At 39.6% G+C, this 14,906-nt stretch overlaps 1 protein-coding gene across 1 annotated transcript in view; it reads left to right on the top strand.

Annotated features, from left to right (window-relative positions):
• Positions 1 to 14,906, top strand: part of BANK1 (B cell scaffold protein with ankyrin repeats 1) — a 139,960-nt gene that overhangs the window by 120,309 nt on the left and 4,745 nt on the right. The window contains 4 exon segments of the mRNA XM_061360909.1: positions 22 to 118; positions 1,531 to 1,821; positions 4,772 to 4,973; positions 13,834 to 13,907. Of these exon segments, the coding sequence (XP_061216893.1) occupies positions 22 to 118; positions 1,531 to 1,821; positions 4,772 to 4,973; positions 13,834 to 13,907 (664 nt within the window).

The raw sequence follows: 14,906 nt of genomic DNA, 5'->3' as shown, positions 1-14,906 counted from the left end.
CTCCTTTGTTTTTCTTTCTAGATTAATACAGCAGATAATTTCACCAATTGCAAGGTGGAAGCAGAAGATGATGACACTTACGTGGTTATGCTAGGCTCAGAAACTCAACCAGCTATGAGTAAGTTGTGTTGTTAGACTGCTTTATCCGTAGCAAAACATGCACTGTATGAAATGAGTGGGATTATGGACAAACAGAGGGGGCACATTACTTTCCATTTCCACATGTTACTGCAGCTCCCAGGGAGTGCAGATGTCCTAGGAGAAGGGGGAAGGCAGGTGAGGGATTCGGTCATGGTAACGAAGTCATTGCTCAGTCAGACCTCAGTGCAGCCACCACCCCTCCCCGTTTATTCTGGAAATCTGTCATCTCTGCGTGTAGAAAAGAGCTGAATTCTCCGAGTTCTCAGAGAGGGGAGGCACTGCCCACAGGTGCAGCCAGCACCTGTGTGGAGGCACATTTTGCAGTGTGATGATCATATATCTAAGCATGAATTGATTACAAGCTTATTAACAATCTGTGTGGTCATATGAATTCCCCTTGAAGATTGCAAATGAAGTTGCATTTTTGCATTTACTTATGCCATGTATTTTGTGTAAGTTTTACAATATCATGGATTATAAAGATAAACTTTATCCTGTTTCTATCTTATCTGCTTGTTAACAATGTCTCACGTTCTATATAAAAAAGATATTTGTTATTTGCTAAGTTTCAACTTGTTGCTTTAGCCCTGATACGTTTTCACTGTCTCTGTCACACTTTCTATGGGAACACCTCAGGGTGAGCACAGGGAAGAACACCACAGATTCTAACAGCTGACTGTGTTAGCCAGCTAAATACCCTAACCTCCCATTTGAATCAGTGGTGAAGGAAAGGCATCACCAAAAGATAAATAAGAGTGGAAACCTGCATCAAGGGTTGGTATTACTTGCTCTGCATTTACTGTAAGTTTGGTGGCAGACTTTACCGTTTATGTTACTGAGGTTGACCCTCCAAATCTGGGTGCTTTTGTTCATGTTACTTTTCCCATCCATACGCTAGGTTCTTATTCTGTGGTCCATGGGCCACTAAAGACACAAGAGCTCCATTTACACAGGAGTACAGCCATGTCTCCCAGGGCAATATTTATTTAATTGTAGAGAGATTTAAATAAGCACTTGTATAAAAACAAGTTACACAGCTGTGTGAGCTACAGGTTTGTTTTACTAAGTGTGGCACTGTGCTGCGTTGAAAGTCAAGTATATTATGGAAGCAAGTTAATTGTGCGTGATTTCAGACTGACAGCAGCTCTAGAGAAGTTTAACACTACATGCATGAAGATGGTGTGTATCAGAATAGCAAGATACAATAAAAACTTCCACTGCTGATTTGGTAAATATTTAAAAAGCTGTTCACTGACACTATGTATTTGACAGGTTTCCTACTGTATCATTTCATAAAAGTTTTATTAGCAATTGTGTTGCTTCTGTGGAATCCTAAAAACAGGAAATGTTTCCCGATGGCAAATTTTAAATGAAATATGCATTCTTTAGAATTAAAAGCTAAGCAGAACCAAGGAGATCAATATGGAATTGGTTCAAGATGCCAACAAGAAGCTGAGGTGGGTGAGGAAAAGAAAGATGTTGTAGAAGACAGCAGAGAGACAGAACATGAAGGTCAAGAAGAAGATTCATACAGCTTTCACAACCATCCTGACAATTTGTATGCCAGCATACCTGATGATCTCGAAGAGAACAGAAGAGACTGCTTTTTTTGTAAGAGGCCGCCTCCTCCTCCCCCTCAAAACCTGCCTGGCATCCTAAGACAGGATGATTTATCACAAGGTATGACCTTGGGAGGAAAATAACCCCAGGCATAAACATGTGTAAATGCAGACTAGGTGCTGCTGTAGAGGTTGTGTATGGTTACTTCTAATAGCAGTGGCTAGGCAGTATAGGCTTAGTTCTGCAAAGCAAGCAAGTGCGTATGAGCTTTCCTGCACCAAGATATTCATGACCAGGCATGTCAGTGGATACTGGGGTATGGGCTGCTGGGTTCAGGTTTTAGGTTTTCCTCACTCTGCCCATCTCAGAGAGCTGCTATATCATACATGATGCACTAGATTTACAAAAGAGGCCTGAAATGAACTATTGAGGTTGTATTTTGTCAAGTTAAATATTTACCATTTTAAGATATTAAATGCCACCTTGATTTAATACAGCTTGGAATTTCACAGGTAGAATTAAAAGAAAATGACTGTGCATAGAGAAGTAACAGTATATTATTACATTTTAGCCAATGTTGTGGTTATAAATAAAAAGCCATATTGTGTTGCAGATTGAAAAGAGAGAGAAATTGTAACCTGTAATGAAATGCTTTGCTTTGTTTTTTTCCCCCTTTTTTCTTTTCATTTTTCTGCCCCAGGGTAAAAACCTGAAATTGTGTTGTATTTTGATTCAGCTGATGAGAAGCCCAAAATACTCTTTGCCTCTCTTTCAGAGGGGATGGTTATCATTTTTTACTCATTGGGAAAATAAGTATGCAAACGAATTGAAGCTTAAATACCAGTCTTAAATAGTCACATAGGGTAAAATAAACCCTTCTTATTTGTCCTGGATACTACCGGTAAGTGCACACACAAATTGCTTCTCAGTTTCTCCACTGCTTATTACTGTTAACTCTGTTTTTAAATGTGGCACAACCTAAGAGAGTCTTAAATTACCATCACCAAGCACACTGAAGTCATCCAAGTTCACATAAGTAGATAGAAATAGCTTTCTAGCCTTACAGCCTGTTATAGGTAGGGTTTTGTCCTGTTTTCTCTGTGAAAGAAAAAGCTGGAAGTCATAGGTGGATTCTAAAAGAAAGAATAAAATTAATGTTAAAGATGTGTTTTGCTTCCCATGAAATACTCAACTTCAGCTATATGTGTGCATAAATAAGGGTTCAGGTTTGGCATATAGGATTTGGTAGTTTGAAATAAATGCCTGTCTTGGAATAGGTCTCATAGCTCTACCATCAAGTAGTAATGTGACCCCCTGCCAAATGCTGTCTATCTGTATCTGAGTACCAGCTTCGAAAGCTTCTTGGCTACATAGTGTCCTATGCTGAGTGCTGTGCTGGTAAGGCAGAGTTTGTCTAAAAACACTCCTGTGTTAATAGTCTGTTTAAAACATGCTGTGAAGCTTTCTGAAGCATTAGCCTTGGTTTCATCATTGGCGAGCGAGGTGGGGGGGATATCAGAGTTCCTTTAAATAAGCATGAGGCTTGCTTTCAAGGGTGAGCTCTAATGTGTCATTTCTACCTAGTTTTATCAGCCACTTGCTTTCCGTGTTGCCGTGGAATACCTAAAGGCAAGTAGCATCTTCCTGAATCCTGTGTTTTGGCAGAGGCACGACAGTGCCCCATGTGGGAGTTAAAAGAAAGAGGATCCTGCAGAGAAAGGAACAGAATTTCCAGTGACATGGAAACAGAATGTTTTTAATATTAAATATGGCAGGCGTATTAATCCCATTTGCTGCTTTAAAACGTTTTTATGACTTAGCCAGAATGCATGTGGAGTGTATGTATTAATAACACATCCCATTTATAAATATATCCCACTTACAAAGACTGTTTGGTTCCCCTGAGCCCATAATAACCTCCCCAGGGAATTAAGTGGTGGACTCCCCACCATTGAGCACTTGTAAGATTGGGGAGGACAGGATACTGGGACATCTAGTCAAGGTCATGCTTTATTAAGAAAGGTTGAATCAGATGATCTCTGAGGTCCCTTCCAGCCTATGGAAGGGACTCTCTATGGGATTCTATGATTCATAAACAGACAAGGCAATTCTTTTAATAGCAGCCAAAGGATTGAAAACCCTAGTAGTGACCATGGCCTAGTTTAGCAGATACACATGCACAGGCACTAAATTACAACATGAGGAAAACTGACTCAGTGCAAGAATTCCAGGCTCCTGTTTTTGCAGGAGAGATGGGTAATCAGGACAAGAAAGTTAGAAACATCTATGGGAACACCAGCCGCAGTTATAGTTTCTAACTCTTCACAGTTTTGGGGGTTTTAAAGACAAATCAAAACAAACTCAAGTATTGGGAAACTTGATTCCTTTTAATGTGGTAAAATGTAAAAGGAATGCAAGTACTGAGCAGTTATACTATGAAATACATGAAATGTAGGAAGTACAGAGAGCCAGAGGAGTTACTGGCGGGGGGGTAGTCTTAGCATAGATTATAAGAGGTCATAAATTTCATCTACCCTGTACGGGGCTCTTTAAACTTTATTTCACCTTGTCTTACACTCCATCTTAGTAAAACCCTCTAAACCATGTGGGACACTTAAGATGTAGGAAAGACAAACCCCAGCATTTTCTAGAATAACTTTCAATTCTGAAGTCGTTGTTGCAGCAGTTAACAAATATCCTGACTCCAGAATGCCGAGGGCCACAGGTACCATTTACTTGGCTTCACCATTAAAGCACATATTTGTGTGACTCTGGTGGGAGCACCTGGGGCACTCAATATTTCTTTCAAATAAGCCCATTTATTTAGGGCTATTAGCTAAGCATCTGGTTTTGATAATCTGCTGTGAAATCATGAGGATGCTCTGAGGTTGGAATTATTCCTCTGGGACATCCTTTCTACTGACTTAGATGATCAGAAGCCTCTGAAAATCAGAGCACTTTAGAGGTGAAATTAAGTCTCAAGTGACTTTAGGAAATTCTAAAGTTGTAAGTTAAGTCCTGATCTCCTTTCTGTACTGTATAGATGGAACACAAGTCCTCGCTTTTCCAGAGAGGAATTCTGTGGAGGATGGAAGCGAAAGACAACATGGTGGTGAACTTATAACAGCATGCTACAAAGAAGATATGTGCGAGAGAGACAGTGGGGGGGAAAGGAAGGAACTCAAGTCTTTTATCGTGAACAGGCCGCCAGGCCCTGCCCCTTGTCCAGTATATTCACCAGTCAGAGAGGAGAATGCTCCCTATATAATGCAAGGGGACCTTTTGGAGCTTATACAGGGAAATTTAAAGCTGGAAGAGATCTTGGGTATCCTGCACTTCAATTCAGACTGAGGCCAAGTTTCAAAATAACAAAAGGGATTTCTGTGAACCTGCTGCAGAGATAGATCTGAGCCCCACAGGACATACTGCCTGTATTACTAGCTCCCTCTACAAAAAGCTGGCTATGCATAAATGGTAGAAAACCAGGCTGAGAAAGGTTACCAGTAGATTGCCTACTCCATCCAGTGAGTGTTCTGCACTAAAACAGGATTAATGCTACCTAGATCACCTCCTTTCTCATGCCTATTTCAGTCAGTGATTTATTTTATTTTTCTTAGCTAGCTCTCCTCCTCCAGGCTATGTAACTCCAGGTGAGGGCCAGAATGTGTGGGCTAACACATTTATCATTTAGTTGCTCTTTCTTCAGCACGTTTGGGAGGTACAAGGATGAATCATTACAGTAGTTAAAGGATCATTCAAGCACGAATGTGTAGGGGGCCTGTTACACCTGCAGAAGTCCTGAAATGGCTGCTTTTACTGAGATTACTAGTGCTGTGTTTCAAATCTTCATCCTCCATCATCGTAGACAGGCTAGTGACGTGCAAACCGTTACTATGAAGATGCTTTATTTGGGAGATTATTTTTACTGTCTTTTATCGCACTATAGTTTTTCACTTTGTCTAACTATTCACTAAGGAAGAGACTGAGGAACTGCTTTGATGGGTCTGTGGTTCTTTTATACCATATATATATATATACGCACAAGCATATATATATATATATATATATACGCACAAGCACACACCCCTCCACAGTTTTTAGCTTTGTTTTTATAAGTAGGTAGTGGTAGAAAAAATAGACAAATTAGTTTCCTGTTGTTCTGTGGAATCAGCCTCTGCCTCAAGTTTATTTACTGATACAGCAAGCATAGGTGACAGTGCTTCAAGGAATCTTCAGCTGACCACTTGGGCTTCTGTATTGCTGACCATCCTGCTAGATCCAAGTCTGGAGTTTCTCATTCTCCTGTTTTGTTCAGGGATTCCTGAGATAGTGAAATTTAGGACAGAAGTGATACATCTTCAGCTGATTTTTCTTGCAACTTGGTTTGGCAGGTTTTGTCCTTCTCCACACTGGTTAAAAAATTCTTTATCCAGTCCAGCAATATCCCAGTTACCAGTTTATTATATGAAAACTGCTTATAATCATAAAAAATTGATTGGTTTGGCTGTAAAAAAAAAAAAAAAAAAAAAAACAGAAAATTTCATTGCAGTCCATCATTAAAATTTCCATAACTTTGTAGCCATCGCTTTATGATTTAGTCTAATCAGTGTAAAATAAAATTACCCCAACTAGGGCATATATACATTTTTCATCCCTCAAATAAATTTATAGTTTCAGGGTTTGTTTTCATATATTATGTTATAAAGACCGTTGCAAATGTTGCCAGTTGAAATAATTGAGAAGTTAGAATTGAGGTAATTTTGCTGCTTATTTCTTTCTCCCTGCTGCAAACATTCAATACAGTCCATAAATATACAGCCGTGTACTGCTATATATCTCAGCTATTTTGTTTCATCTAGCTGTTAAAGTGAGTGAGCATAAGATGCAGAACTTTTCAGTGAGTGCTTTTCATTCCCATTTTTGTTTAAAATATAGTTCGTGCCTTCCTGAAACACTGTGTTCCTTCAGACCTTCCTGCAATAAACCCTTTGATTTGTTCTGGATCCACTGAGTTTTTGGATGCCCGATATGAAATAACTGAGATGCCATTTTTGAGATTAACAGCCTTATATAATATTCAAAGCAGAGATCCCAGTGATTGCAGTAGCCACTATGAGCGTTCAGAAGTTCATATTAAATTATTAGTGTGACTAGCCAGCAATCTTAATGTCAGGGATTCAAAAGCCTGATTGTTGGCTGAAATGACTTATCTGGGGTTACACTGGGGCTTGGTTGGAGACAGGAGTCCTGTTCCACAGAGCAGCTTTTAGATGCTTAACCAAGGCATCCTTCCCTCCACTGTGTTCTCTCTCCATTGACTAAATAACTTTTAACTTCTAAAACATACTGAATAATACTTCCGTAAGAAACACATTGTCTTCACTGCACAGTTCTGGTTATCTTCAGAGCCATTCCCTTCTGGTGATCAGTAAGACACAAGTTCTATGGGGGAAATGGGATTAGAGAACAAAGCGGATACGCATCAAAGGGCCGCATTAAGTCACAGTCACCCGCAGCTGGATGGATCCCTCTGTACTCTGGGAAGGAAAGGACTGCAGGGCCTGTTGTGACAGTGCATGCAGAGGTGCAAGAGGAGGATTTCTTTTTACGCCTTCTGTACCCACAGAGGTGATAAAAAATTTTGGGCTTGTTTATTGGCAAACCATATGCGTAAGCTATGCAATGCCTTTTGCCTCTTGGATTGCATGCTGATGTCTCCTTTTTAAGTTATACTCTGAATTCGTCAGAACAAATCAGGTGGCTGAATCCTCATGAGGGTTTTCACCATACATTGAAGTCAATGAAGCTACAAAAGAGTAGCTTCCCCTTCAAGCAAAAGTGGTGGTGTTTCCGTGAAAATAGCAACAAAGTGAGCAAATGGCCCTCTGTGATAAGTAGCCTTCAAATACAAGCTCAAGGTTACAGTAGGCAGAAAGCCTGCTCCCTGTAGATTACCCCTTGGTGCTTTGAAGGACAGGTTATTGGTACTCTTGCTCTAGAGAAAAGAGATAAAACATGACAAGTCCATTTTTAGAGTCTCAGAGCAAGATCAACACTTCCAAACCTAGGCAGCAAGCTCTCAGTGATGCAAGGTGTTGTAACTAAACTACTGCAGTTTGAGCATCTGAGCTGAATTTGCTGGCAAACTCTGGGAAAACATGAGTGAGTTGAAAGATTGAAAACATAAGTGTTCAGTTCGCTTTTACTCAGTTTCATTTATTCTATTTTCAAATTTTTATGAATGAGCTAACTACTGTACTGAACACTGCTAAGCGTACTGCATCTTTAACAAACGGAGTACATTTGTTCTTTAATTTAGACCACTGCAACAATTCTGCCTTCAGTGTGAAAGCCTCATCAACTGATGCAGCCACAAATTGGTGCCAGATAGCTCTGTTGTCCAGATGGTGTGCACCCTTAGTGTGCTCCCTTTCCATTCCTCAAGTGCTTAGTATTCCTTTGTAGGTTATTTTAGTGGGTTTCTTCGGTAGCTTGCTGCCAAAACAACTGTTAAATAAATGTATGAAGGTGTTGTGTTTTCAGTTTACAGTGTGATTTTAATGTTCCCTATTGATACCAGATTTGATTGAGCTGGAAAACAAAGTCCTCTGTGTATTATTAGGGCAGGTGCATGAGTTTCTGTCATGCCTCCCTTCCACTCTTGAAATCTGACCTACCAGGACCGCCTGAGGGCTTGAAGATTACTGTCCTAGTTCAGTCATTTACCTCTTACAGGGGACCACCTCTCTGCAGCAAGGACACCTGTCCTACAGCAACATAAATAAAACTTTATATGCCTACAGCCTTTGTTCCTTTGCATGAAGGAATGTATTTCCCCTCTGTGCACTGGAAACATTTTACTAGTTAAAGATAGCTGCCTGTGGGACTTCACACCAGGGTTGAAAGTTAGAAGGGGAAAAATACATTTCCCAGTTGCTACCCCAGAAGAGAATAGCATTCTCATTGCTCATCAAAATCACAGGTTATGCAGGAAAAATAGCAGCCAGTGGATATTTTTATGGAGGCAGAATATCTCATGTACAGAATAGACAATGTAAACCCAAATGAAAGGAAAAAACATCCAGACCAAAACTGTTGGTGTCTTGGAAAGTTATGGGTTCATTACTGGGAATTACAGTTACTGCATCCTGAGTTAGTAATTCATAATGTGTAGATTGTTTAAATGCTCTAAAGCAGGGGTTCCAAAGTGAAGCCTCAGATCCCATGCAGACTGCAAAACATTTATGTTCCACAGAGGGATGTTTTAGTCCTTTCCTACAGTGAGTATAAAGTACTGCACTGCAGATGGGTTTCATTACATATCCCGAACTTAAGGGCTCTTTTCCATGAATAAAATACTAGGCACCACTGTTCAGCTGTCTCAGAGCACTTAGACTGTTTTTACAGACCTGTCTGTGAAGTGATGTACTGGCTTCATCTGCTATGTTCATTCAAGCGTATTTTTTGCTATCTTAACTTCGGTGGATTGAAACATGTACTGAATAAGGTGCATGGAGAGAAAATATTTATAGTTGCTGCCTTGTTGAAAGGCTGTTCTAAATAGCATATTTCTGGTAAAACCAGACATAGTCTACCCCTTTTTTTCCTTTACTGAAGAAAAATAGGACTACACAAGTATTCAGTTTTTACACTCTGGAGCAAATATTCTTGTGTAATATCACTTGAGTCCTTCCAACTTCCATGATCCCCTACCTTAACTCTCTGCCAAGAGCCACAGTGGGAGAGTTCTTTTCATTGTGTATGGTACAGCAACTACTTCGACACTTCCTTCTGTGCCTTACACCAGCACCTATTCTTCTTATTCATTTGCCCCTTTTCTCAGAAGGGGGTCTGGTATTTCATTATCTTCCCTCAGTGAAGTGGAGTTATCTCTTATGGTCCCTCTGCAACTGGGATTCTAACAGATTTGAGCTCTCATTTGACAGACTCAGAGTCACAGTGCAAATTGGGAAAAGAATTGCTCATTTATTTTGGGGTTAATGTTTTCACGTTGTCATTACACTGTGATTCTTTTTTTAAGCCTTACTTTTGGTCTGAGAAAATGGGGTTTTTCAATCTCAACTAATTATGTTGCTGTGGAAGGTAGAGGCTGACAACAGCCTTTATAAATTGTGATGGGTGGACAGGATGGTGCTGGTGGGAAAACTCAGGCAGCATGCATTGAGCCACTGCAAATAACAGAGCAACATCACAGTTTGGTGTTTCTGCAAGTTCACTTTTGACAACACCTGGTCTTCATTCTGATGAAAATCCTGTTGTGTGTTCTCATAAATGTCTTGAGTGTCAGGCAGCATGTTTAGAACAAGTGAATGCTTCTGTACCAGTTTATACATGGTCACTGGTTTTCTCACACCAATACAGTTGAAGCTGGACATTCTTTTTCCTCTTGCCTTGTGACAGTGTAAGTGCAATCACACACCTCTGCTGTCATGGCAGGACAGCTTCTGGGGCTTGAATCTTAAGATTGTGAAATACTTTGTATAGATTTTAGGAGTTGTCCTTAATCATCTCTCACAAAACTTACTGATTAGCATTGCAGTGATGACCTCTGTCTAGTCCTCATGCTGAGTGATGCTCAGTGTGTTAGCAAACAAAACGGACAAAAAGAAAATGAGTTCTAAAAGGATGTGAACAAGCATCTGCAGAGTTCTCATCTCTTGAATAATAAGCATCATTCTACTATATTCCTTCCTTAGTATTCTCTGTGTATTTGTCATCCCTTACTGTGCTACATCTAATTTACAGTCTAATCCGTGCCAGAAAAAGAACTTACAAGTTTTATTTGCCTAGGTACTGTGCACACACAGTTGAAATGTTAAAAATGTTTAAATAATGAGGAAAAAATGGAGCAGGCAAAGATAGGAGTCTCTCCCTGCAACATATCCCAACCAGCAGTTCCCCCCTCCTCCTCCATTCTTCCATTAATCAGGAGTTAATTGTGTGACAATTCTAAAATGAATGAAGCAGAAACCTGCTAAGAAGAAGGAGGAAGCTTGCAAACTCACTGCAATTTGCAACTGAGTTGAGATGTGTTAATAAGTGCAGCCCCAGTGTATTAATTAATTTGCATTATCACTTAGCTTTGTGTTTCTATAAAGACTTTGTTCCCCTGGATTTTAATTTTGAATGTTTCCTAAATAAAACAGTCATGGTGATAGATAATTTTGTTTGGAATATCTGCTCAATGAAGCTAATGAATAAATACATAGTGAATTTCCCTAAGCAAATGGAGTTCAAATTAGTGATATTTATTGATTTGGGGTGTTTGGGCCTTTTTTCATTTGTGTTTGTTCTGCTGAAAGTGTTGAGTAAGTAGGGAAGTATTAGGTACAATCAACTCACATGTCTTCCAGAGGGTAGGTCAATCAATCTGTCTTTATTTGAATCACTAGTGTATAGTGGCAAACTATGGTTTGATTTTTAGTGGTAATGTTGCTAATGCAGCAAATTAGGCAACATCCCTCATAGTTTAGATGGGTAAAGTAAATTAGAAACCATATCGTGGTTGATCATTGCCTCCTAATATGAGGTGTCCTCTCCCATAATGTAACTCTTCGAGTGTTTTTATTGCCTCTGTTTCTAATTATATCACTTCTTACTGGCCTATCACTAAGAAATTTTTGAAATATCATAGTGCACCTATGGTTCCTTACCATTAAGGCTTTGTGTTAGAACCTCAATTCATTTGAAAAATCAAATTCCCGTTCTTTTTGTCAACCTCCAGCTGTTGTAAAAAATGTCTTTCTTTCTAGACCCTTTATACTCATCATTTTCTTGCAGTGTGTGACTGTAGAATGCTTTTCTTGGTACAGAATTATACACAAGAGGCTTTCAGATGTTTCTAGCCCTTCTATTTGTAGAAATAACCATGAAAATACTAACCACATTTTTAGGCTCCTATCATTATTTACCTGCATGTATAGACATCCTCAAACAACATCTGTAGCGAATCTGATTGAGATAAAGAAAGCAATTCAGAGTTCCTTGAATCCTACTCACTTTCCAAGCCTGATGTTAGAGATTTCCCCAGTTTTGCATATTTGCCACAAAAATTGTATTTTGTCATGCATTTTAAATGTTGTTTTCTGTTTTCATGTCCTACTAGAAAATACTGCAGTAGTTCTTACTCTTTGAGTTTGCTTTCCTAGAGAAATATTGAGGTTACATTTTATTCCTAAAGTGCAATCTTACTACCTGAGAAATAAAAATGTATGTAGGGAATGAAAAGATCTTCTTCTGTGTCCTGTAGCAACTGAAGAAACAAAAGGGAATAAAGTGGAATTACTTAGTAGTTCTCTCAGCTTCTTTTAATTCTGGGAAACTGAGTGAGGAGATACATCATAGACAAAAATTGTACTGCATATTATCAGGTCGGGACATTTATTTCTAGATTTTGAATTACAGGCATCCATGGGTACTTTGGCCAATCACAATGAGATTAAAAATCCAGAAGGACTCTTTCTCATCATGCAGATATTACTGAAGGGTGTACGTTAAGTAAAAAAGCAGAATAGAAGTACTGCAACTATTTAATCAGATTGTCTATGGCAAAGAGTCTCTGAAAATATAAAAACATATCTCTTGTCAGCTGAAGGACTCTGGCATTCTAACACTTGAAAAAATTGCTATATTAATATCTCTTTGCTGAAGGAACATTCACTTTATCTTCCTAAGAAATAATGGAATATATCCGTGTGCAAGATTACCTGTTTCTTTCATTCGACTACTGTATTCAAGCAGCTCGTAAGTAATCAGAAAGTGGGAATGAAAGCATAAATAGCTGGAGTCTTCCCTAAACCTGCAGCAGTTGTGCAGTGCTATCTGCAGATGTCTTTCCAGGCATTCCAAAACCAGGAATTTGTTTTCACTGATCTCACCTACACTGAATACTTGCTGCCAGCTAAAATCATTTCAGCAAGATGTGGCGTGTAAAGTGGTTTTAACAATTTTACTTTGAACTGGGAGAGTAATTCCATTTCTGATTACTCCAGCGCTGCAAAACTCAGCAGAAATTTCAAAGCCTATCAATTAAAGTGCTTTTCAATCGCAGGGACATTGTTGAGAATATCCCTTCTTACGCAGTAAAATTCAGGCTGCCTACATTACCTCTGTGTTCTGGTTACTTGAATTTCTTCTTCAGAAAAAAGATGCTATTTCAAGTATAGAATAAAACACTGCAACATAGCAGGATTCTTTCAGAATTACAGAGAGGAGGGTTAACAAAAGTTGAAATCTACCAGTGTTAGGCTGAAGATAATGGCGTAACATCAGCAGATTGCGCTGCTTGTGTAGTTCTTTTACTCACCATTTAGCCTGAGAACATTTTAAGAACACCAAGTCCCAGCTGTTTTCATTCATCATCACCTTCCATACAAGCCTCCTCAGGAGTTAGCGTAAATACTCTGCAGTGTAGGAAGTACACCCTTAGGAATTGCTCCTTCCTCACCTCTGCCTTTAGAATGCACTGAGTTTAGATGTCACAGAGGTCTTGATGATCCCTTTTACAAGTTTCCCTGAGAGAAGCAGATGTGTTGTACAAGGCAGCTGGAGCAGGCAGACAAGAAGCAAACCAGCGTCCACTGGGTTTGCCCAGGCAGCAGGAGCAAGAAGCCAGGACTCTGGGGTGGGTGGTGAACTACGCTGATGGAATAAGTGATCATGCTTTACTGTTGCCAGTGCCTGAATAAAGTAGACAAAAATATACTCTTTCTTAAGCAGAGTCATTATTCTTATAGTACTATTGTATTTACCTGCCTTAGCTTTCCTCATGAAATAAGGAACAAGCTACAGTTGGTGTTTGTTCCATGTGAAAAACTCCGAGATCTAGCTGGGTTTGCTAAACAAGTAGTATGTTAATGTGATAAGCCTATTCTATTTTCTTCAAAGCTTCTTGTTATACTATCTGTACTATCAGTAATCCTGCCATTCTGTGCAACAGAACAGTTTTTCAAGTAATTAACATTAGCCTGATAAGTGGGTTAAGAAGTACTCCTCAGCTAGAACACAAAATTTGTTTCAGCCTGCTTTCATGAGCCTCCTTCCTTCACTCAGAATGTCTGATGGTTTTTACTGCATTTTTCACCAGTTTCCTAATCTTGTTAATTTTGTCGTAGTGTTTCAGCAAAAGGCCACTCGAGTGCCCAGTGGCAGCAACAGAATGTACTGCGATGCTAGGAAGCCTGGTACAGAATTTAATTTAGCTCTTTCACTGCCTTGATGCTTTTCAGTAGGACTAGTAGAGAATTGCTGTGACTTCATCTTGACCGATCTAACATCTCTTTTCCCACATAGGATTTATCTCCTTAATGGTATCACAGCATTAAGAGATCAGCTTGAAGAAAGAAAAAAGTAAGTTACATTCTTGTGGGAAAGATTTGTAGTCAGAGTTACTTTATGCTTTTCTGTTTCCTTTCTCCATTGTGATTAAAACCAAGAAAAGGACAGACAGGAGGGCTCAGCTGTGTGCTAATGCCAGCCTGGGAAATGCAGCAGTGTGTGGAGAGGAACAGTTCTCTCCTGGGTACCTCAAGATCCATGTAAAATGGATCACTCGTTGCACTCCAGTTATTTGAGTTGTAGCACATAAAAATGTTGCTACTTTAAATTCCATTAATGGTGCCCTAAAATATTCGACAATGTTATGTACAAAATTACTGAACACCGAGTGAAGCTTTTTCCTCTATCGTGTGTTAACAAGCATAAGGTCAGGATTAAGGCATCTAGAGCAGCGCAATAATCACTTATTTATTTCTGCAGCTGGGAACTGCAGTCTCCAGTGCTACTGCCATTAGTTTTTGTGAATGCTAAACCTCTTAGGAAAAGAATACAGCACCTTCTAGAGCTTACTGTGTTGGTGTGCTGGTAGCATAAATCTGCAAACCAGCATAGTAACCTTTTGTGATAGAGAAGATGGAAAAGAACTGTGACCAGAAGGTCAAGAGAGATAATTTTGCCCCTTTGCTCTGGTAAGACCCCATCTGGAGTACTGTCTCCACCTCTTGGTCCCTCAACATAAAGATGTGGACCTGTTGGATTGAGTTCAGAGGAGGGCCACAAAGATGATCAGAAGGCTGGAGCACCTCTGCTGTGAAGATAGGCTGAGAGAGCTGGGCTTGTTAAGCAAGAAGAAAAGGCTCAGGGGAGACCTTAGAGCAGCTTCCAGTGCCTAAAGGGGCCCTGCAAGA

The sequence above is a fragment of the Neopsephotus bourkii genome, unplaced genomic scaffold (assembly GCF_033783945.1).
Source record: "Neopsephotus bourkii isolate Nb327-2 ecotype Australia unplaced genomic scaffold, CSIRO-AGI_Nbou_v1 NB_1037, whole genome shotgun sequence".
Taxonomy (NCBI): domain Eukaryota; kingdom Metazoa; phylum Chordata; class Aves; order Psittaciformes; family Psittacidae; genus Neopsephotus; species Neopsephotus bourkii.
The sequence above is the reverse complement of the archived record's forward strand: the minus strand, read 5'-3'. Positions and strand labels throughout refer to the sequence as shown.